Source organism: Convolutriloba macropyga, chromosome 8 (genome assembly GCF_964194025.1).
Source record: "Convolutriloba macropyga chromosome 8, txConMacr16.3, whole genome shotgun sequence".
Classification (NCBI taxonomy): domain Eukaryota; kingdom Metazoa; phylum Xenacoelomorpha; order Acoela; family Convolutidae; genus Convolutriloba; species Convolutriloba macropyga.
In genome coordinates, this window is record NC_134475.1 from 61714082 (window position 1) to 61738863 (window position 24782).

The window sequence follows — 24782 nt, forward strand, 5'->3', positions numbered from 1 at the left end:
GATAAACTACGGCTCGATTATATACCCGCGATAGACGCCGTAACTCAATAACTGTCAGAGCAATTGCTCCACTACTAACTAGTCACCTAGCAATTTGAACCACGCTGGAACGCTAACCAAGCTAACCGCTCGAACTAACAGACAAAACTCTGCCAAATATATATTACTCTATAACAGCGACTATTCAGAGCTTCTCGCTCAATTGCTCAGGCAAAGTTAAACGCAACGACGCCTACTCTCGATTAACAGGGGCCTCTCGCTCGACAATACGATGCCAAATAATCGATAACTAACTCGTTTGCGATTTGCAACTTCTGCGATGCGCTTATAGTGTTAGCCGCTTTTACACTTGCCTTGCACCGTCGCTTTGAATTCATGTCGACAGCTTGTTCGGTCATGAAAGGCGCTAAACCTGCACTCTAAATGGCAGTCCAGCATCCTTTGCAACGTGGGTGCTGGCTGTCCATCCACTCTGGTTTTATACATTTGGGGCATCGCGGAGAGCTCGTCTAATTACCAACTGGTGAGACAGGTCAGTGTCACTGGGAAAGTTATGCGGTCACTGGGAAAGTTATGCGGGCAAGCACGCTGACGCATCGGCTCCCGCTATTTATCTTGCGTTCTCGGTAAATGACGACGGATTCGGTCACGTTAATCTCGTACGGAAAGTGGAACCAAAACAACAATAACTTAAATTATTAAATCGGACTATAAAGACATATAAAACAGCGATAACGATGATGGAAATAGATACAATTATGATGACGAGGATGATGAAGCTAGATACAAGTTTAGTTTTAGTTTCTCCTGGCCTGCTCCCTCTGCATCATTTCCTTTATAATCTCTTCCTCCGACTCCGTCCCAGTTTCATTTTCAATACTCCTTACAGCAAATAGCTGTTGCCCGCGGGCTATTTGCCCCATGCTTACTAGTATCAACCGCTCCCGATCCAATTCTTTTTTCAGCCGCTTCAATTCTTTATCCGCCAACTTCTTCTCTCTACTAGTTACCACCACCCTCATAATTTTAGCCCTACGTCTAACACCTTTATTAACCATATTCATATCCAACTCGATGACAATATCACAAATCAGATTATGATGGGTTTTGGTGTTTGGTAAATAAACTCAGCAAATTTGCCATTATTGTTAGTTCATCAATAATTTCGTCAACCTTTATGTCTACGGTCATCCTGATACGGTTAGTTCAATTTTGCATTCATCGTCAAACATGAGAAACTCAACAATGACTGATGGCATTTTTCCGTAAGAAAAGCTAATCAATACAAGGCCTAATATGATAAGTCTTTAGCCGGGACTCAATAATATGTTGAACGCCCATATAGTGTCGAAAAAAGTTCAACAAAGCATTGAAAAACCAACTTTGTTTCTTCGCGTCGAAGAGAGGATTTTTCATTATTACGCACTCTTTGCTTAAGTATCTTTCCGTGTCCCCGCGTCGCTCGTTTAAGTCATTACGTATCCCTTTGAGTTTTCTCGCTTCCATTTCTAAGGCTGTCTTACCGGATTGGAGCTCTTTTTACCTCACCGCACAGTTGTTGATCTTCATCCAGTAGCACCCCAAATGCGTCATTAATTGTAATCTGATTCATTTCGTTGAAAGGGATTAGTAAGAAACAACTGATACGAAAAAAATTAGTATAAATAAGGATAAACAAGTGTAATTTCGGTGGTGTTTTAGGACGATAGGAATCAATATTTATTAGCAAAACTTTGCTCTCTTCTGTTAATGTTGCGTAATAAAGCGGTCAAAATTGAAGCGCAACCGTTCAGCTGATCATTTCTGTTGTTTACGAGAATAAATTTCTGAGGTTTACAAAATAGAAAGGTTAAAAAACTCATTTTAAATGTCTTAATGAGTTTGTTAGAAACATGCTTGTCTTGAAAGCTACAGGATGACAAAAATTAAAATTTTTGCTGTTCCATTCAATACTCAACATAATAATTGGCCATCAAATTGACTCGTCTAACCTGCTTGTCGATTAATATTATTTGATCTAAAAATAACATACTCGTTCGCATAATTCAAACAAGCCCTTTAACCCGCCTTTTAAAACTACGGAGGGGGAGTGTTGAGCTCAAGAAATCAAATTGACAAAAACTTTTCATTCAGAATTATGACATTTTCTACTCCTCTTGTAACGAGTAGACGAGATTCACAGTACAAAAAAGTCTGCATAAAGTCTATATTACATGGACTATATATTGGCATGGACGACTATAACCCGAATCTACAAAATCTATTCTGATGACAATTTATCTTCGATTAGGGGTCACCCCGTGTCAAAATGGTTTTTCTGTCTTTTGACTCCCGGGTCGACGCTTTTCCGAAAATTATTTAGCAAATACTCTACTGAAAGACACTAAAAATATAATGTATTGAGGGGATAGCTCATAAAAGGCCTTTCCCATTATATCCCCTTCCACGAAATTACACCCCCATTATGAAAAGTTTACCATAGCGGGAGGGGGGGGGGGCTATGCGTAATATGACCACATGACCACTAAACTGCGGGATGGGGCTATAATGGGAAAGACCCTTTACATACATTTATCCATGAAAAAATGCGCTGAAAAGTGCTGAATTTTCGAACAAATGTGCTGAATGTTCGCAAAATGTGCACAAAATTATCCGCTTACACTCGCTGACACTTCGACCCGGGTCTCATTTGTTTTTTATGGATAAATATCATGAATCAGTAAATTTCCAGTTGAATCCATGCTGAATATCGTAGCACAATTTATACAAGTTTTTTTTGGTTTTCAAAATCTTGGCCATCAGTTCCGTGGAAAAATTCAGTCAAGAATAAATTTGGCGAAAAACCCAAGTGCAACTGCAGCCAGCATTATTTCGACTTTACTGATGAGTTTGAAACTGGTGTTGAAATCAGAGGCATTATAGACTCTTATGAAGAATCCATCATCGTTCTGAATCAAGTCGTATCTGTACACACCTTGAAAAGCAGCCGCCATTTCCACCAAATTGTCTGTCGAGTTAATGAAGTTAAAACGGCCTAAAACAAATATTCAAAAGACTTTGGATCACAAAGAAAGGAAAAATAAATTATTCAAAGTCTAAAGGGACGGAGGCAGATGAACAGGGTCAAGAGGGCACACCTAGCATCTATCACCAACCAAATACCCTTTGGCGTAAACTTTCAAGTCATACAAGGATCAAATAATACATTAAAAAACTCTCGTGTTAGTTTTTAATAGCCGCACAGCGATAGCTGGGGCTATTATTGGCCTTCTCTTTGTTTTTTACAATTCAAAGAATTTGAATTGTTTTGGGGCGCTGTCTTTTTTACGACTCGAAGAGGAGTATTGGAGAAGTCCTTTTTTAATCGATTTTATTGGAGTGGTTTTTGAAGCGGGAAATGAAACACGTGAAAAAAGTTGGAGTGATTTTGGTGCTGAACAAAAGTGAATAGCGGAGCGAAAAGAGAATTAATTTCTTAATTCTTTGCCTATTATGACTTGCCTATTGTTTTGTGAGAATCTGGATACCCTATTGGCTGAAGGGAATTTTTCTTTTGATATATGTGTTTTTTGAAATACTAAAAAATTTAGTAACTTTTTCCAGTTTTTCAGTGAAAGTTGTTTTTAAGAGTTTTTTTTTTCATAATTTAGCCTAAAGTTTTTTTTCAAGATTCACATAAGTGGGTTTTGTAAGTACTAGCTGTTTTGATGAAGTTATTTTGGCAGAGGTAGTTTTTTTTGGTATCTCAATTTATAACAAAATTTGATCAGATTTTTTATCAGATTTTAACAGATTTGATTTTATTGTTTTTACTTCATATTTTAACAGATTTGATTTTATTGTTGAAACTTCGTTTCATGACTTTGTTTCACGATAATCATCAATTAGTGAAGGCACGTTTTGTTTGATGAGTAATTGAATGGCGTTTAAATGGATTTTCACTTCGAGTCGATTCCGGAATTCTTCCGGCTATGTTTTTTTTAATCAATTTTATTGGAGTGAATTTTGAAGCGGGAAATGAAACACGTGAAAAAATTTGGAGTGATTTTGTTGCTGAACAAAACGAAGAGCGGAGCGAAAAGAGAGTGGTGTTTAGTTCATATCAATGTTTTCTAGAGAGCGAGAAATTGAGGTGTGAAAAAAATTTGTAAGCGAGCGAAATTTTTTGTTCACGTGCGGCATTTTAAAGCAGTTTTTTCTCAATTTTTTTGTTTAAGAGGTTTGGTTATGACTTGCTGTTAATTTTAGGCTGGGTTTGGTAGTGGTTTGAAGGTTTCTGAAAATCTATATGAATTTTATGCTAATTTGGATGTTTTTCATGTATTTTGATAATTTTTGGGCTAATTTTTACGATTTTTTTTAATATTGTTTTGTTTTACTGCCTCAAATGGGTATTGAAGATACCCCTAATACTTGAACAATATTTGGTTAACATGTGGTTACAGTTTTGTGGATATGAAGCATTTTTTGTTGAGAAATATGACGAGAAATGTCGAAAATTGGAACTAATTTTCCATATTTTTTGCAGTTTTTCGTTTTTTTTCGGTTCTTAGACAAATTTCATAATCTATTATGACTAGCCTAATATTTTGCGAGCATCTGGGCATCCTTTTGGCTGAGAAGAATTTTTGTTTAAATATATGTACTTTTGTAATATTAAAAAATAATAACTTTTTCCAGTTTTTTAGGTCAAAAATGTTTGTAAGAGCTTATTTTTTTCATCATTTGGCTTCAATTATTTTTAAAAAATCTCGTAAGTGGTTTTAGTAGATACTAATTGTATTGATGAAGTAATTGTAGCGGAGATAGATTTTTGGGGTATCAATTTATGACAGAATTTGATCAGATTTTTAATCATATTTTAATAGATTTGATTTTTTTTTCCTTTTTTGTTTTATGGTTTTATTTCAAGATAAGCGTAAATCATTGGAGGCACGTTTTGTCTGATGAGTATTTGGATAGCGTTTAGGTGGATTTCCACTTCGAGTCGTTTCCGGAATTCTTCCGGCTATGTTTTTTTAAGATCTGTTCACACATTTTCAAGATTTTTGAAGTACAATTGGAGTAGTGATTTTGGTCTCGCCGAAACAGGAAGTGGAGCAAAAAAACGAGTGGTTTTGCGGCGTAAAATTTTTGCGCTTTAAATTCAAAGTAGAGTGAGAAAACGGTGATTGAGCAAAAGTTCGTTTTCTCGATAGTGGTTTTCAGTTCACATGCGGCAATTTCACTTTGATTTTGATTGTTTTTTTTTCCAATTTTTGTATCGCATTTTTTTAAATGGTTTTCCCAATCCATTCATAGTCCGTTTTAGGTCTAGTTTTCTGTTTATTCAATGAAAATTCTTTGAATCAGGACTTGTCCTGCTATGTTTTTTTTATTTCGTCGTCATAATTTTTGTTACGACCATATGACGTCACAGCCACTTTTTGTTCATTCGTTCATGCAATTTCAACTGAATTGCATGTGTGACGTCATTTTGTGCTGTTAGTTTTTGTTCATGCGCGTGATTAACTTTTTGGTCACACTTGACTTACCTCACTCTCAAAAATGACTTCCTCACTTTGAAATTGACTTTTATTTACTTTAATTCAAAGAGATAAGGTCAAATGGGTGTGTGTCACTCTAAATGAAGGTTATTTGAGATCAGCTAATAGAGGCAGCAATAACTTATACAGATTTCTAATCAAAATATAACAGATCAGCCTTCAATGAAAAGACGAATTTTTTTGGTCTGTCTTTTTTAATGTTTTTTTAGACTGCCGATCTATGAATCTATTGCGGCTATTTTCTGGCAATCTGCCAGCTATGTTTTTCTTCTATGACTTGTAAAAGAATCTGGTATGTCTTTTTTTGATCGTTAACAGGTTATCATATTTGTCAGGTTATCTTAAACGCAGAAAAAAAATATATGAGAATATGGCTATTATGAAATGCTTAATAATTAATGTGGCTGCCAGGAAATCATTCTTATGATGAATGATTTCCAGATTAGTTTAACGACAACACAGTCAGTTTTCAAAGACTGCTACTGATCGCTCGAACCAAGCTTCTCTTTTGCGCTCACAGTGAACTCTAAATAATATCTGGTAGTTCCGAAGTGCGCCTTAAAGCAACTTTTCTTTGGACTTCATCTCAGCATTTCGTGCTCTCCAATTTTTGTTGATTAGATTGATTAGATTGATCTATTTTTCTGCGTGAGAAGTCAAATCACATCAGAGTTTTGGTTAAATTAACCGCTTGCGATTAAATTAATGCGTGCTCAAAAATTTTCTCCAGATAAGACTGCCCGGCAACTGGAAACTTCAATAGAGCAATAGTTGCTAGGGTTTTTTCATCCATTGTCTGGTCTTGTAAACTTGAGAAGCAAGGACAATTTTCGGATCTATTCTAAATATGAATTATTTATGCACTAATTTGCAGTCACTAGAAAAAAAATTTCGGATCTATACTGTTCCCCCCCCCCCCGTGTTTTTTATGACCCCCAGTTACAAATTATATGTTGTTATATAGCACGTTACTATGTAAGAAAATAGCACGTGCGCCTGGGGGTCATAAAAAATTTATGCTCACTAAGCTGGGGGGGGGGGGAACAGAATAAGTCCAAATTTTCAAATCATCAAAATTCTGTGCTGGTTTTCGATTTTTCTTTTAGTGAGACTTCGTTCAGTTTGGTTTGTTTTTTATGTCAAAGCCATCAAATAATTGCAAATGACATTGTTCATATATCCCATAGAAGATAATTATACATAATATCAAATGCCAAGACCATTTGTGAACCGTCTAATCAACGTAAGATCTCACTAAGCATTTTTCCGTATTTCAGTTTCCTTCGCGCTTTCAAACTGTTCATAATTGAGACCTATCCGATTGCAGTTAAAATTAAAACACATGCCTTGATTTTGTTTCAAGCCTTTCTTTTTCTGAAGGTTCTGAAAAACTCTAAACTGTTCATTTTCTGCTGGACACAGGATTCATCTAATTTTTGAACAATGATTGATGAATCTGGGGTCACCTCAAATTAAAAGAGGCGAATCAAAGTCAAGGAAATTAACCGTACCCAAAACTGTTACAATATGACCGTTACCAAATTCTATACAAACTGACAAAAATTTTGTTGAAGTGATTGCTCTATATATTTTGCTACCTGTTGAAAAAGCTTGAACGAATTTTGAAAATCTCGAGAAGCAGCTTTGACGTGAGCCTTGACAGCCGAGTTTAACAACAATGTGACTATGGGAACACCAAAATAAGTTCCACTCCACATCCAATTGAGGCTATTACAGGTATTTTGTTGCTTGTTTTTGAAAAGTTCTCAAATTGGTATGCTACACGTGGTTTTTTTCCAAAAGGGAAAAGTTATAGAATGGCTAAGTAAAAAGAATACTTTGACAAACTTTCAGTTTCTTCTAATAAAAAAATTTTGATTCTTCCCGGATAAAATTAGCTCAAGGCTTTATGGAAATTTTTCAGTGAATCGTAAATTTGTCAAAAAAAAATTGGCAAAAATTTTTTTGCACGATAAATTGGGTGGCAAATACATTTTTTCTAATCAAGGTTTCAAAAAAGTCGGGATTTTTGTTTTCCAAATTGCTTTTATCCCTTTGCGACATATATTTGAGCTGAATGAGGGCTAAGAACTAATTTTAAAAAATAATCATATTTTTTTGTCTTTTCCAAACCGTATTGCTGAAACAGTTTGAATAACAGTTTGAATAACAGCATAACAGTTATTGAAGAAAAAACCAGTGCTCTCTCAAAGCTGTATATAAAAGATATTCAGTACGCGAAATAATTTATTTCTTTTCCAAGTAATGAAACAAATACTTCACTGAAATGTATTTATTAAATCAACCGATTATATCTCGGTTCTTTGCATCGATGATTTAAAGTAAAGGATTATCCCAGAATAAGAAATTACGAAGTAGAGAATTAATGAACACAATCAAATATTCTCCTGTTATTCGAAAATTAAAAATTATAAACAGCTTACTACAGTCGGAAGAATCCCGATTCCACTCAATCAAAATAATTTAAACTAATCAGAAAGATCGAGTAATCGATTTTTTAAGACTCTTTCTTTTTTTACCTAGGAAAGTTGAACTCACGCGTCAACTTTGTCTCTCAAACTATAACTAACTTATTTGACGAACCACTGCTTTGCAGATTCGCAAATCTCTCTCTGAGAGTTTTTCTTGCGCCTAAGGGTACTCAACCTAATCAGTTTTTTTATTTTTCTAGAAAATTTTCTCCAGACTCCAGATAAGACCGCCCGGCATTTGCTAGAAAATTTTCTCCAGATAAGACCAACCGGCATTTGGGAACTTCAATAGCTACGGCTTTTTCATGTGTTGTCTGGTCTTGTAAACTTGAGAAGCAAGGACAATTTTCAATGAACAAAACATTTTCTCAATGAGGTCTTTGAATGCACTCAATTCTTTTTCGTGGCTTTTAAAATACCGCCGTTGTTTTATTGAGATTTGAGAAGGTCTAATTTAGAGTTAGAACAGCACTTATTGGTTATCATTAAACGTGAAGTTTGAATGTTGAGAATTCGCTTAGTTAAATTATTAATATCTGAAGACCCCTTAAAATTTCGTTCTACAAAATATTCGTCACATTTTCTATGAAAAAACCACTTGAACTACAAATATATGGTTTGATGATAACTAGACGAATCAAATTTAACGATACTTAAAAGTTCAAACATTATTCTCCAGAAACAATTAGTATTCAGGCAGTATAGAATACTGCAAGTCAAATTAGTTTGACTTAAGTATTCAGGCAATATGAAATATTTATGCATTAATTTGAAATCACTCGAAACAAATTTTCAAATCATCCCAAATCCTATGATGGTTTTCGATTTTTCTTTTAGTCAGACTTCGTTCAGTTTGGTTGGTTTCTCTTGTCAAAGCCATCAAAAAATTGCTAATGACATTGTTCATATATCCCATAGAAGATAGTTATCCTTAGTATCAAACGCCAAGACCATTTGTGAAAATTCTAATCAACTTAAGAACTCACTAAACATTTCGTCGTTTTCAGTTTCGTCCGCGCTTTCAAAGTGTTCATAATTGAGACCTATCCGATTGCAGTTAAAAGTAAAACATATGCCTTGAGTTTGTTTTAAGCCTTTTTTTCTGAAGGTTCTGAAAAACTCTAAACTGTTCATTTTCTGCCCTACATACGATTCATCTAATTTTTTTGATCAATGATAGATGAATCTGGGTTAGCTCAACTTAAAGTAGGCAAATCAGACTCAAGGAAGATATTGTCCGTACCCAAAACTCTCCAATATGACCGTTAGCAAATTTTATACAAACTAGCTAACAAAAATTTTGCTGTAGTGATAGCTTTATGTATTTTGCTACCTGTTGAAATAACTTGAAAGAATTATGAAAATCTCGAGAAGCAGCTGTAACTTGAGCCTTGACAGCCGAGTTTAACAACAATGGGACCATGGGAACACCAAAATTAGTTCCACTCCACATCCAATTGAGGCTATTACAGGTATTTTGTTGCTTCTTTTTGAAAAGTTCTCAAATTGGCAAGCTACACGTGTTTTTTTTTCAAAAGGCAAACGTTATAGTATGGCTAAGTAAAAAGAATACTTTGACAAACTTTTAGTTTCTTCTTAATAAAAAATCTGTCTGATTTTTCCCGGAGAAAAATAGCTCAAGGCTTGATGGAAAATTTTCAGTGAATCGTAAATTTGTCAAAAAAAAAATTGGCAAAAATTTTTTTGCACGATAAATTGGGCGCCAAATATGTTTTTTTCTAGACAAGGTTTAAAAAATGTCGGGATTTTTATTGTTGAAATTGTTTTTACGCTTTTGTGACATATATGTGAGCTTAATGAGGGCTATGAACTAGTTTAATTTTTCGGCCTGGGATCAGTTTTTTTCTGATGCGAGGTAGAAAGGGAACATTTCAATATAAATGTGGTAAAAAATAATCATAGTTTTTTTCTCTTTTCCAAACCGTATTGCTGAAACAGTTAAAAGTAAAATTAATGTTACTGGCTTGACAGAAAAAGGCATTATTTTTTATTTCATTGGTTGTTGAATTAGTTGTATTGACTAGTTTTTAATTTCTAAAGGAGTCATTGTGGAATCTTGAAGGAACGAATTGATAAAGGGCTTCTCATTTGTGTTATTTGTTTGCGTTGTTTTTTCCTGAAAAATTCCTAAAATAATCACTTTTTGTCTTTGATCTAAAACATGAACAAAAATGAGACAGATTTTACAACTGTGGTCGACGGAAGGCAACAAAGTTTTGCAATATAAATCTGTATAATAAAATTCAGAACTTTGCTATTGTTTAAAACCTGTTTTTCTACTTCTGCCACTAGCAACATTTTACCATGGGCTTTTTCTCAGTTTCGAAGCAGATATATTTACATATTGCTAGTATAGATGAAATCTACTACTAAAAGAAGCCGAAATGAAAAAAAATCCTTGTCTTATATTTAGCCTAGTCGTATGTATGTGACCTTTCAGTGGCTGTTTGAATTGATATATCTAAGCTTTTTTTCAGAAACATACAACAGTGAAAGAACCGCACCTTTTACCATTTTTTGTCATCCAGACTCAACAGCACTATTTTTGTCTGATCCCGTAGAAGGTAGGTATAATCAGTGTAAATTGACTGAACAACAAGAATGTTCTGAGCCAAAAAACTTCATTACTTGCATCAAGATTAAACTTCAATTTTGGAGGAGCCGAAAACCGGATCATAGAGGAATTCCGTCTGCAAAGGTATTTCTTTAAGCAAAAAGGGTCTAGCTGGATGGATGTTTTCACGAGTCATTTTGAACAAGGCCCTCGAAAATTTCTTCCAAGAAGTAGGAACAAAATCTCACCTCGCCGAGATAGTCCATCAGGGTGTTTTGTATGATTTGCCATAAAAAAGAAGCCACTCAAGGTTTTCGTAATTTTTAGAAAATGAAGACATATTAAATTCCAAAAATTGAAGACTTCAAAAACTTGATAGATCGAAATGCAGCTTAAATAACACAACTTGCAAGTAGCAATACAACAAATGAAATAAAACTGCATCAATGATAAAAATCAATTTGAAACAATTATTATTTAAAATTTTTTAAACGTAGGTCCTAATAACTTTTTGAGCAGGAAGATATAAGTAACAAATTCAATACTGTAGACAAGGAAAATTTAAATGTTAGTTTGTCGAATATTTTAGCGAAGATATCTCAACCGGGCAGTTTCGTACTCAATTTTTGTCTGATCATAGTCGCACAGTTTCGAGTAGTCGCACTTTCGGATCATAGTCGCGAACTTTCGAATGGTCACGCAGAGTCGAAACATGAACGCACTTTTTCGAATTACTTCGCATTAACTCGCACTAATTCGTACAAATTCGAATCATGGGCAAATTTTTGTCTGGATTGTCTAATCATGGCCAATTTTTGTCTGAATCACCCGGTTCATACTTCCACCACCTCACCGCGGGTGGTCCTGATATCCCATAAATTTGAATTGTGGGCAAAAAAAAGAAAAAAGAGAAACAGTACTCTACCATTTCGGCCGGATATACCGGCAATGATTGTATCCCCGTCCACATTTTGAAGGTAGTTCATCTCTCCATAGACGACCATCAACGCACACCTGGGACTGTCTGTGTCATTGTAGTTCAAATCACACCCAATCATCATCTGAAATGAATTGGTTCGAGTCTGATCAACTGCCAGGTTTCCTATTTTATACCAAGTTATGAGGAATCCAAGATCGCATGAGAAGTAGTCATCGTCAAGGGTTCTGTCGCAGAGCTGTTTGTCTGTATCTCCTGATAGAGGTCGATAGAACACTTTGTTGGCTCTCGGATCGGATACCTGCAATTCACAATTCCAATTTTCTATCCAGAATAAATGCATTACATTCAAAGGAACCAAACATAAATGGGACTAAGAAGTTCAATAGTGGACTTCAAATAACCACATTAGAGGTTAACATATACCACTATTAAGATTTATAGTAAAAAATGGCACCAGTTTCGGCGCACTTTTCATTTGACTTTTAGTATTAAATTGCCGCCAATTGAATTCAACTGCTTGAAATTGTGATTGAGAGAGAATTTTAGATCACGCAAAACGCAAAAAGTCAAGGGCGTAAAAGTTACTTAAAAAGTCAAAATTGTCAAGCAAAAATTTTGCTTAAAAAAGACACACGTTTACAATAATTGCTATGAACTTCGTTCAAGAGCAATTAATAACCAAATTGTCATTAAAAATAGGTTAATTAGTCATTAAAGAGTACTCACAATTAATGTACAAAAACCGTACATATGCTCAAAAATATGCGGGTTTTGCTAAACTTATTTGCCGCAAAATTGTGATAATCGTTGTAAATTTACAAAAATTATGACAATTTCGCGGCAAATAAATTTAGCGAGCGCCAAAGTATCAAGATTTATCAATGTCGATAACAGAGCCCACCGAGTCCCTGTTCGATTAAAATTGTCTGATTTTGAACGAGCACCTGAGACGGGTTCCCTGTCGCAGTTCCTGCTTTGTTTATTTCATTTTCATCCTTTTGCTCTGTCTATAATCCTTTTTCTTCTTGATTAAAAACTCTGCTTTGAGAAACATTCAATGCGATGGATTGATTTCAGTTTTCGTACACTATTTGACTTTTATACAATTTTTGTTGTTTGAGAGCTTACCTGACGCCTCAGTCGCTCATTTATGGGGGCACTGTAATAGTTGTCACACGCTCCAAACGCAAAATACATCTGCGAGTCCTCGTCACTGGCGAGTTCAATCAGGTCCTCGCATGTCAAAGATTCCACCTCATCGTCCGAACTCTCATCATTCATGCCTTTTAGCATGACTCCTTCGTCTTTGATCATTAGGGAAGTCACCGGAAGGTTGCCAACATTGATCGGAGAGACAATCTAAAAACAGAAAAAAAGTTTTTTAATATAGTGAATTGGCAAAATTTCGTGAGTAATTGGACAAGATGCTAACTAAAAATTTTGGCCATTCAATGTTTTATCAAACAGTGCACGTTAATAATTTCAGCTAAGTTGAATTTTATTCCTTGAGATCTTTTAAGATGATCATAGGCTGTTATAAAATACACTGCGGTACCAAAAAGCTTCGTATAGCATTTCTGCTTTTAAGGAATGATTGTGCTTCATAAACATAGTTTGCGCCATAGCGTGAAACAAGGTGTGAAATTCAAAAAGTTTTCGGAGAAATTTTTTTCTCATTTTCTCCGCTTAAACAAAAAATATGGATAAAACGGTTTGTTCCATCGCTGTTTGCCAAGTTGTTAGTTTACAAGATATTGGATTTTCATGGACGAAAAAATAAAACTCATTATGAAATCAAGATCCAGTGTACAGTATGCATGAAAACGTTAACTGAAAAATAACAGCTTCCAGGCCAAAAAATTGAGCGGAAAAATTCCGAAAGTGTCAAAAAAATCCGAAAAAAATAGTTAACGATGTTTTAAAGGATCCCAAAACCTCACTGGAGCGTATTAGAGTGAACCATAACGCCGTCTCTTGCCATGATACAATTTCAAGTTTGTTCGAGAAAAGCTGCAAAAAACAGTTTGAAGAAAAAACAAGCGGCTTCATTGAAAATGGTGCATCAATATAATCAAAAAGCTTTCCTTTTTCTAACCAATGATGCTATTACTGATGAAATTAGAGTGCGCATCTCCAGTGACGAAATTGTTTGAGTTTGTCAGAGAAATGGTACAAAATTTCTCGTTTAGACAAAAAATTTGAGTTCGGACAGGCGGTTACTTATGTTTTGGGTTGCAATGCGATCAGATGGAATGGCCGGCATACAGCCCAGATCTGAATCATTTAAATTTTTTTTGGTCGATTTTGAAGCAGCTATTACAAAAAAAACAAGTATATTTGTTGAAAATGGTGCATCAATATGATCAAAAAGCATTTCTCTTTCTAGCGAATGACGTTTTTAGTGACGGAAATTATCGAATTTTTCAGATTTCTGTTATGAACAAAAAATTTGAGTTCGGAAAGGCGGTCGCTTATGTTTTGGGTTGCAATGCGATCAGATGGAATGGCCGGCATACAGCCCAGATCTGAATCATTTAAATTTTTTTGGTCGATTTTGAAGCAGCTATTACAAAAAAAACAAGTATATTTGTTGAAAATGGTGCATCAATATGATCAAAAATCATTTCTCTTTCTAGCGAATGACGTTTTTAGTGACGGAAATTATCGAATTTTTCAGATTTCTGTTATGGACAAAAAATTTGAGTTCGGAAAGGCGGTCACTTATGTTTTGGGTTGCAATGCGATCAGATGGAATGACCGGCTTACAGTCTGGATCTAATTGAAAATTATTGGACGATTTTGAAGCAGCGATTACGAAAACGGTAATTTGGGAATAATCAGAGGAAAAAGTATTAGAAATTTGGAATGAAATTGAGGCAGATGTCTATACAAACAGTAAACTATACTGCTTTTTAAAAAATTGTTAGGTGTACGTAGCTTTTTGGTACCATAGTGTATTACTTTAACTTTTCTGAATTTTTATCTCAGACAAATTTCTAATGTAAAGCAGTATGGGGCAGATGAACTTGATTCGAGGACAGGTAGTCCAGTGCGCCCGAGCTCATAGTCTGCACGAAGTTTTGGCCGCACCAATCTGTGTAGCCCTTCACTTAACTTCAGAGCTTGCAGGATCTCACAAAAGCTTTTCACATTCCCTGAACAAAAATTGCTTGTCTTTTATAATTTTGCATTTTTTAAGTACAATAGTCAATTTTAGGCGAACAAAAAATAACGAGCTGCATATAACGTAATGAGGTGAAAACTTTGCAAGATCGTACACTATAGAAATTTCAAATTCGAAAACTGCAGATCTCAAATCACTGTTTTGGTCTGCCTTGAATCTATACTGCTATCATTTTTTGGTGGGGAGGGGGGAGGGGTGCATGCATGTAAACTTTACCTTAACTTAGGTTCTCTAATATGCTTTTTTTCAAATATGCGTTTTAGGTTAAAAAACAGCAACGAACAATGAAGAAGCTGCATTTGAAGCTAGCTACCATAAGCGACATGGCTGACAAATCAAACCTTCATATCTTATCCCCGTATTTATTTTTTATCGTTTATATCTAGTGCTAACTTTCATATTTACGCTAAGCACGCACTTCAATATAGTTCCACGTGTTTTAACTTGCGTTTTAACATACTTCTTACAAGATGCATGCTTAAAAATGAAAATAGTTTTAAGAAAACGTTGAATGATTTCTTGCTCTCACATGGAAAAGTTCCTTTTAATAGTAACTTCGGAGCTTTTAAAAGTTATTTTTTTAGGAAGCAAACAATCAGAAGAAACTTATATAATGTAATTCTTTAAGAAAATTGATTGATGTTTTTCAATTTGTGCTTGAATAATTTGAAGAATTGTTTGCTTCAAGTATATTTAACCGCATTGCCAAAAACAAAGATCTCGCTAATCTCGTAAAACAGCAAGAATGTTCACATATCGATATATCAGGTCCAAATTTTGACAAGTGCAATTTAATTCTGGAACTGGAAAAAAGAGTACTGATAATGATAAACTTGGAAATATTTGTTAACGTCATTGGAAAATCTGACTTTCGTCTCCCAAACCTTTTTGCCTTTCCTTTTGATTCTCATAAAGAGAAAAAAGGCTCTTTTCAACTGATAGTAGAAGATGGATCTAATGTGTGACCCGGAGAGTTTTTTTGCTTCCCATTTTCAATTTATGTGTTATTAAATAACACGTTAACATCGCATTCATGTAAAATTTATATACCTATTACGCTGGAGCGGGGGCAGAGAACAAAATGGATGCTAGAAGTTTCCTTGAAAGAGGAAGATTGATATTGTCCTGACCGTTCCCTAATTTCCCACCAAATCACCTTCATGTCACTTATCTTTCTGCCCTCATTTTTTTTCAAAACCAAAAATCTTTACTTGTTTCTCATGAAGTTGATAGAAATTGTTTTAAAAAAGTCAGAGAAAAAACAGAGCGCGTCGATTCGATCAGTTCGTTCTGTTAACATGCACAAGAGAAACTTTACTAATGTAAGAAAATTAATGAAAGATTGATTGTTGATCATAATTGATTAATAATTCTTGGCCCATCTCTGGAAAATCCTTTGTTGAAAGTCCAGAAAATTATCAGGATATCAGCTTCTATGCTCACTAGTATTTATATCTGGTTCAAAATGCCGATCAAAACAGTCCTTAAAGTTTTCAATAATTTTGATGAAAACGGAATCCGTTCAAACAAAAACTATTTAGTTTTGTGCACAAAAATGTTGAACTCTTAATAATTATTTCACTTGTATTCCTAATTCTTTGTCCTCTTTTTTCTCTAGCTTTAGCTTAATTGAGCGCCTTCCAAAGTGTGTTTAATAGTCGTATGGTGTGACAGGTGACAAAAAGAAATCTTACAACGTTTGCATTCAATTAGATATACGATTTGAATTCAGATGCTGCTAAATTGTAGCAAAGGTTTCTCAATTTGTTATATTATCTGTCACACCATATGACTACTAAACACTTTTTGGAAGGCGCTAAATTGAACCAAAGCTAGAGAAAAAAAGAGGACCAAGAACTAAGAATAGAAGTGAAAAATTTTTAACAAAGAACATTTTTGCCCAAATAAACTGGTCTATGCTTGAAAAGGTTCCGTTCCCATCAACCGATTTGTGACTCAAAACTTTAAGAGACTTTCAATTTGGAATTTTTGTGCCAAATATGAAAACCAGTGAGCATAGAAGCTGACATGCTGACAATTTGTTGGACATTTATCAAAGTATTTTCTGGAGGTGAATCAAGAATTATTAATCAAGCGTTAACAACATCGGCGAGGTTTGTTTTGTGTTTATAACATTGATAGCTAAAATTTTTAGGAGAACTCATGTTAGAAGATAAATATATGACAAACCTTAGCTTGTCCTATCTTAGAGAGCACCAAACGCAATGAAGTAACTTGAATATTTACACTTTTAATTTACAAAATAAAATTAAAATAAAATTGGAGATAGAAAAACTGATCTGAACATTTTCGAACCGAAACACACAGCTCTGATGTTTTCTTTGCGGACCGCTCTGAGTGTCATGTATGCTGCGACATAAATTCAGCTCTTCATTCAAATATTTTAACTTTTCGTCTGATGCATTCAAGTTTGGGATTTAGATGTCAGTCCCTGTTTTCAAAAATTCCTTCTTCAACGCTTAAATCAGATTGAGGAAAAAACAACGGTTAGAATTAGTATAAAAAGAGGAAGAAAAATAATCAAGAAAGGCGTTGTTTTCATATGAAAAGCATTAAAAGCATATGAAAGCAGTTTTTCAGTTAGTTGTTGTGTTTGATATTTCCCCGTCTCCTTAGTTTTCCTTTATTGTGTTTTCAGTTCCCGCTTTTCTTCTGTCTTCTGTTGTTTTAAAGAAGTTGATCTTTTATATTGAGTTTCGGGGACTGAACTGGTTTTGAGCTTCATTCTGTCTGGTTGATCACTATTTTAAGCAGTCATTTTAGCCACTAGTCAATGGTGTATGCTGCGAGAAGTTTAGTAAGGTAGAAGGTAAAAAATGCTTTTGCAGGAATTGAGCGGGCACTCGCGTTTTTTATATATCAGATCTGTTACACACAGTATGTTGAGTTTTATTGGCCTTTGACAAGTTTTGTTGACAAGGGCCTGAGAGTGACCTAGCCACCACAGGTTTGAGTACAGAAAAAGGCACTGAATTCTTGATTTGTAAACCAAATTTAGACTTTCATAGTTAACGTATAGGTTACTCAACTTGTAGAGTAACAATAGCATTCTGTTCGCTTTTCGTACTAAATTTTTGCATTGTCCATCTCGCTTGAGATTAGGAGTCAAAGTGATACCTAGGAAACTTATAGATTGTGTCTTCTTAAAAGATATTCTTTTTATGTTTGTCTCAGGAGAAATTTCTTTCTTTGAGGGGTTTTTGAAAATAATTAGTTTTAATTGCTTTTATTTTTTTTCAGTGAGTCACACCAATCAATCAGACTGTTCAGTGATATCTGCTGATATTTTTGAAAAATTTTGGTGGATCATGACCTATAGTAGAGGGCAAAGTTGTCAGTGAACTGTGAGATCTGGGCTTTTGTTTGAGAGAAATGCCTGACGTATATGAGAAAAAGAAAACGGGCAATTACGCTCCCTTGAGGTACTCACGCTAACGCGCTGAAACTATCACCCAAAGTTGAATAATTTTTCACAAAAACGTTCCTTTGTGATGAAAATGAGTATAACCACCTTATGATTGAATTTATTTAGCCCTGATGAAATTAATTTGTGAACGAGTCGTAGGCACCACACAGCATCGAACGCTTTTTTGACATCCAAGCATAACAAACCAACCATTTCGGACCACTGCAAGGCTTCACCGGTGTGCTGAGTGAGTTCAAAAAGGTTGTTTGTGGTGCAGCCGTGATTCCTGTAAGCACTCCGAATCTTGACGAGTTTGTTTTCACTTTCACAATGATCCATAACGATGTTCTTCACAACAGTTTCAAATATAATGGCTAGGCATTTTGTAACACTAAAAGGTCGGTATTTTTGGGCCTTCGATTGGTCTGTTTCTTGTTTTAGAATCATTTTAATCTGATTCTTTCCATTTAACTGCAACATACGAGTTGTTTAAGGAGCTAGATATGAGGAGACAGGCAAAAGTTTTAACATTCTTAGGCAATTCGTTAATGAGTTTGCAAAAAATTTTGACCGGCCCAAAGCATGTTTTTCTAGAATTGTTCAAGATTTAATAAAATTAGTTTGTTAAAACTACAATTTCAAGCAGTTCAATATCTCCATTTATATTTATCGTTGCTTTGATTTCGTTTTCAAGGTTATCTGAGAGTTCAGATACTATTGGGGATTCTGTTTTGTGATTTTTCATTATGTCTCTTAGTAGCCGTTTGTACATTTCGATTTTCTCCTTGACTGTGAACACCACGCAATCTTTGTAGATTAGTTTTGGGTATCTGCTGTTTTTTTGGTTTGGGCTCGTTGTTTTGTTTGTTATTTTATTGCTCTCCAGAAACCTTTGCTACCCTTGTGACGGGAACTTATCAAGAATTTTGCTCTTTTTCCGTTTTCTGATTGCCTCTTTGATCGTTTATTTTGTTTCTCTAGGCAACTTATTGCCGCTCATAAAAAGCATAGTGATCGTGACGTACAATTTTGAGGTTTCTTCGCCTTCGTCTCTTCCGTTTTATTAGTTTTTGTGTCTCAAAATTATAGATGAACTCCTTCTTCTTGTTGACGCAGGGCTCTTCTGAAGAATTGTGTATTAATTCAAAAAAAGTGCTGCTGAACTCATTTAGAACTTCCAATTTCGGATACTGCGCGGGCCAGAGATCGGATGATCTGTGTGATTTTTGTGACTTTTCTTTAAACTTTCTATAGTTGATTTTTACTCTTAATTCGAGAAATAGGCCTTTTCTGAGATTTATTGTCGTAATTGTAATTCTGTGATGGTTGCCTAGATCTTTTGATACTTTAAAATCGTTAAGCTGCATAGGAAGTGAATTATTGCAAAAGTGCAGATCCAACATATTTTTGCATTTTCCGTCAAATGACTGATATGTATGATGACCGTTGTTAAGCAGTTTAAAAACGCCCTCGTCAATAATTTTTAGAATCTTTTCTTCGTTTTAAGAATCACAGAAGCAGTTTAGTTCTTGGTAGGGAGCATTGAAGTCACCAAATAAAAAGACATTTTTTTTTCAAATTTCTTTAAAATATTTTTTCGGTCAACAAGCGGCTTTTAGGGGAATTGTTAGCAGTTATTATCCAAAAATCATCAAAAGATGCAACTTAAGGCAAAGTTTTAGTATTTCTAGAGTTCGTCCACAGCCATGAACTTCTTTTTCTACTGGTTCAGTTCGCTTTATAACAATTCTGTTCTTTACTAAGATAGTAGAGTTATGATGACCGTTATCGCAGATTTTTGCGGCAAAGATGTAGTTGTTGAGAGAGGTTGCTTTTTTCCAGTTCTCAACTTCCTTCAAGCAAGTTATATCCATGTCTTCTTCTGCTGAAAACAATCGGATCGCTTATTTTGTTTTTTGGACCGCTACAATTCCAAAACAAAATTTTGAGCTTATCCGTTTTGCGAAGAGTTTTAGCTGTCTGCTAGGTTGTTTGTCTGTTTTGAAAGAACATGAGCTGTATTTGCGCCTTTAAGTATTAGGGCTGAGCATCAAAAGCAATGAGACCACTGAGATCAAGAAAAAGTTGAGACTGAATATGTAGAGTGTTTTTGTTTTCAAATAGCTTTCGCAAAACTAGTAATATTCTCTTGAATTTACTTTTACTAGCAAACATTTTTTTTTTCAAAATTACTTTCAACATTTAATTTTCCTTTGAATCAAACCTTGAACTTGTGGGGCGCAGACTCTTCTGACTACGTTATACACAATTCAGGCAAATTGCTGAAAAATACAATGGTAACGGGAATGGTAACCATTAACAGGTCAGAAGAATCTCCAACCAAGTCTTTGTCCAGAAAAAGAGGTTTGGTGATGCCAGACCTCATGCCCGCAACTAGCGTCCCCCTTGTTCATAATTTTCTTTTTGCTTTGGATTTTCAACAACTATTTAATTTGATGCAGAAATTTGAAAAATTGAAAATTTGGTGTTGTTTATTTTGCTTCATTGACTCTTCCCCCGTGCGCTGCGCTTGCGGATTGCAAATGATATGCACCCACTAAGTAAGGGACTGGGATATGAATGGAAAAAATTCAAACTTTGTAACTGCGGCATTTCAAAAATTCACTTACTTCAAAATCTTCACCATCAACAGTTTCAGAATCGCCATGACTGGTTCCGAAGGATACCAAGTCGTCATTTTTGTTATCCTCCTCATTCTCATTGGAGCAGACTGGAGCTCCTCTGCTACCAGTGCAATTGGACGTCTGGAATTGGGTCACGATGTCCTGCATGTCACCATCCTGGCTCAATTCGTACACCCACAGACCATTAAAGGGGAATCCGTTTATCGTGATCGGATAGTTGCCTTGATTTAAGAGTGCCATTGCATGCCATTGCAATGCCGGATGTGTTGGAATTTGGATGTTCCCATTTGTTGGCTGAAATTGATGTCCGGGTGAGGCAGTACAGATATGTACAGAACTTTAGCAACTGGGAGGGGTGTGTGTGTGTGTGTGGGGGGGGGGGGGGGTAAATGCAAAATACTTTCGTCGCAATTCGAGTTATAAGTTTCGTACTTGGAATCATAAGCTGAGATTAACCAAAAACTTTTTTCTCGAATTTTTTTAAATTCCCTACGATCCAATATATGAATAAGCAAATTTTTTATCAATTTTAAAGCCTTTAATCTCATTGAGGTGCCAATTTTCAATTTGACATCTTAATCACCAGTAACTATTCGAGGGCATCTTGATGCAAATTTCATATAGATTTAGCAAAATTAAAAGCTGAAACCGAAGAATAGAAATATGACTGTGGTGGAGGTTGGGTTGATTGAACATAAATTTGCAATCTTTTCTGTTTGCGCCAACCCCCCCCCCCCCCCCCCAGCTTAGTGGGCACCCCCCAGACGCACGTGCCATATTTTTACATGATGATTTACTATGTAATGGCACAAACGGAAAAGATCCGAAAATTGTAATCTAACTTTGACTAGGCCCATTGATTCCAACTGTCATGTATTCTTGTCCGCTCCGTGTGTTCTGAGAATCGCCCTCTATTTCATAGTACTCTAACACAAGAATACACTTGGTCACGTTTCCCGACGTCATAGGGTACGCAAAGTCACACGCGATTGCCATTTGGAAGTCATTGACGGAGGAATCAACTGCGCGTCTAGATCTCTTCTTAATCCCGAAAAACACGTTGCTTAACTCCCCACTCGTCCATCGCACTGAAAACCCCTGCGTAGGCGTGAAAAATGTATCAAATTGGTGAAATATCTCTAAATCTGAACTAGTTAGATTCCTGTAATACGCTTCATAAGAGGATACAGAACCTTGTCGTCGCACTCGATTCATAAAAAACTGAAAGGCATAACGAGGCCTCCAGCCACGATCGTCGAGTTCTCGAGGCGACTGAAATCTGAGGGGCTGTGAAGTTCTTCAGCACTTTCGGGCCCGAGTGTGATGTACCCTAGTACACACATTCGAAAATACTGGACCTCAAAATTTCCAATCATGAAACTCTGGCCGACATTGAAACTGCCGTTCGAGTAGCAATACTCATCTTCGCTGTAGAGTTCAACGTCGGGTTCCAAATCCGAAAGTAGTCCAGTAATATTTCTTTCTTCGCAATGCGGTGGTCTACCCGTACAGTCAGAGGGTTCGTAGTCTTTGACAAAATCGCTCGTCCCGTTCCAATCTTGGTCCAGTTCGTATACCCAGATACCAGTGACTGGTCCCATAAAACTGGGAAAATTGCTCCCACTCCTCAAGTAATTCCCAATGTTTGGAGTTTGGGAGTTGTTCACGGCCCACATCATAGCTGAAACAGATACAAACATCTATGGTTAATGTATACATGCACACCGTGGTTCAAAAAAAACACTAAAAGTTTGAAATATTATAGAGAATTTTGAGGCCGCTCTTGTCCGACTTTTGTTCCTGAAAAAATATGTAAGAATTTCTCCCGAAAATTATGCTGCGTCCAAAGTTCTTTTTAGAATTTTTGCATGTATTCTAAAATGAATATGCAAGAATCTTTTCAGAGAATAGTTTTCACGAAAAGCACCTCAAACGAGCAAATAAAAAACCAATAATTGTGTAGAGCAGAATCTCGACATTTTTTTTGAAAACTAGAGATGAAAAAATAGCAGCAAAGGTTAAAATTTTTGAGAGAAAATAAATTTCTAAAAATTAAATGCGCTTGCTAAAGCGACAGAATCGGATATAGATTAAAAATTCGGAGAGGTTGCCAGATAATGAGGAAAAATCACTTATCTTTGAAGTTTTCAGTTTTACTTCCGGTACCAACCTCGCTCATTTCTTTTCTTTTGAAAAAAAAATTTGAAATGACCTTGAATTAAATTTATTTGATCCTCCGACCATTGGATTTTGAGATATGTAGAGAAAAAATGACCACTGATAAAATGCGGGGAATAGGAAAAAGTTCAGGGAAAACGGGGACACTTTTGCTTGTTTTGTACTCTTCGTCCATATTTTTTAACAAATATTCCTATCAAGTTTAAAAGCTGCTTCATATGCAAAGTTTATAAAATTTTTCAATGAAACCAATCAACTTGGTTAGTTGATGCAGCGATAGTTTGATCAAAATGCTACTTTTACTAAAATATGCTAATTGATCAAAATGCTAATTTAAAGAATTAATCTAACAATTTGTATATGCTTAATGTATTACAAATCGGAAGACTTTAGCGTTTTTCGCTTTTATTCAAAAACAGATTGTAAAAGCGAAAAATTGTAATTGAGAATTTTAATTTTTTTGCCCAAAACCTATATCATGAACAATTATATATAATCTGGGATAGATATAGATTCCAAAATTCACTTTACATTGTAAAGCTTTGTGCTGCTCCACAAAGTAACTATTTCTCTCAACTTTCTGAAAATTTTTATAAACCTCAGAAATATTGTTTTCTTAAAAATTCTATTTGTATTGCGGTTTAGTTGTTCACAAAGACCAGCTTTTAAAGTTTTCCAGACATGCGTTATAAAAACCGCGCCCTTAGTTTCTTAAATAACAACTTCTTCTTCCACATCTCAGAAATTTTAAATGGAAAAACGTTTCTGACAGTTTGTCAATATTACTTTGGATATATTTGCAATAACCACAATTCCATGAAAACGTTTATACAGTTCCTACTTGTGTTTTCATTAAGTTAAATTTATCAATTATGTTGTGTTAGTAATTTTCTTGTGCTTTGGTTAACAATTTTTTTCCCGAACACATTGTCAACGAAAATGGCATACAAGCTTCTTTGAATATAAGAATATTATGAGTTCAGAATTGAAAACTGTGGACAGTTTTGCAATAAAAATTTTAAGAATAAAAATAAACGTCATAAACAACAAAAACCGCAGCTAGAATTCACTCGGATAACGCTAAATTGGTCGCGCAGGTTACTATCTGCTAGCCCACCTCACAGTTGCAGTTTTTTCACTTTTTAAAAGCAAAATCGCTGACGTTTCACAGGTTTGACTAATAGATACAACACGAGTACCAAAGATGTTGGAAAAAAACAGAGAGGTTAACGAAAGTTTACGTTAGATTATTAAAATGTCTTCCTGAAAGCCATTTTTTTCGAACAAATAAAATAGTCGCAATTGGAGTAAAAACTTTCGGCACGACATTTTTAACAAATGAAATCATCAGATTTTTTAAAACGGAAACTTCAATAAAATAAGTGATAATTAAAAGTTCAAGCCTCTCCCGAATTGAAATTAAGCAGATTATCCCCACACTTGTATTTTTTTTGGATCGCAGACATGTATATTCAGAAAATATAACCAGATGGTTAAATAGTTACATAATCTCCAAAAAGATCGTATTTAAACTAATTAAATCTGTAAACATAATAGCACTTTTAAGGAATATTTATTCCGCAATTTCGTTTGTTCTTATTATATCTTGTGAAAGTTCCCTCCTGTTAAACCGTTTAAATTTGTTTAAATGTTAAATGGTTTATCGGTACTCTGAGATTGCAATGTAATTTGTTCTAATTCTGAATGCTTTTCGATATCAAGATTTGTTACCCACATTGGTTAATTTTTGTCTTTGTAATTGTTTGGTCCTCTTGTTTTGCTAAATTGGTCAGCG

General features: G+C 35.1%; 1 protein-coding gene across 1 annotated transcript; it reads right to left on the reverse strand.

Annotated features, from left to right (window-relative positions):
• Positions 1-2709: 2709 nt before the first annotated feature.
• On the reverse strand, positions 2710-21763 carry LOC142344245 (uncharacterized). Its single transcript, XM_075395807.1, has 5 exons — positions 21652-21763; positions 20795-21103; positions 12682-12912; positions 11539-11851; positions 2710-3034 (listed from the first exon to the last, which is right to left on the reverse strand). Exons 1-5 carry the CDS (start codon positions 21664-21666, stop codon positions 2817-2819), a joined length of 1086 nt encoding a protein of 361 aa, XP_075251922.1. The 5' UTR covers positions 21667-21763; the 3' UTR covers positions 2710-2816.
• Positions 21764-24782: the final 3019 nt, after the last annotated feature.

What these genes read in the sequence shown, in the direction of transcription:
- LOC142344245 (XM_075395807.1), bottom strand. An exon ending in TTGATGGTGAAGATTTTGAA is followed by an intron (nt 12,913 to 20,794) that starts GTAAGTGAATTT and finishes TTCTGTTTTTAG; the next exon opens with ATTGTCTCTCCGATCAATGT. An exon ending in CGGTATATCCGGCCGAAATG is followed by an intron (nt 3,035 to 11,538) that starts GTAGAGTACTGT and finishes TATTTGTTTTAG; the next exon opens with GCCGTTTTAACTTCATTAAC.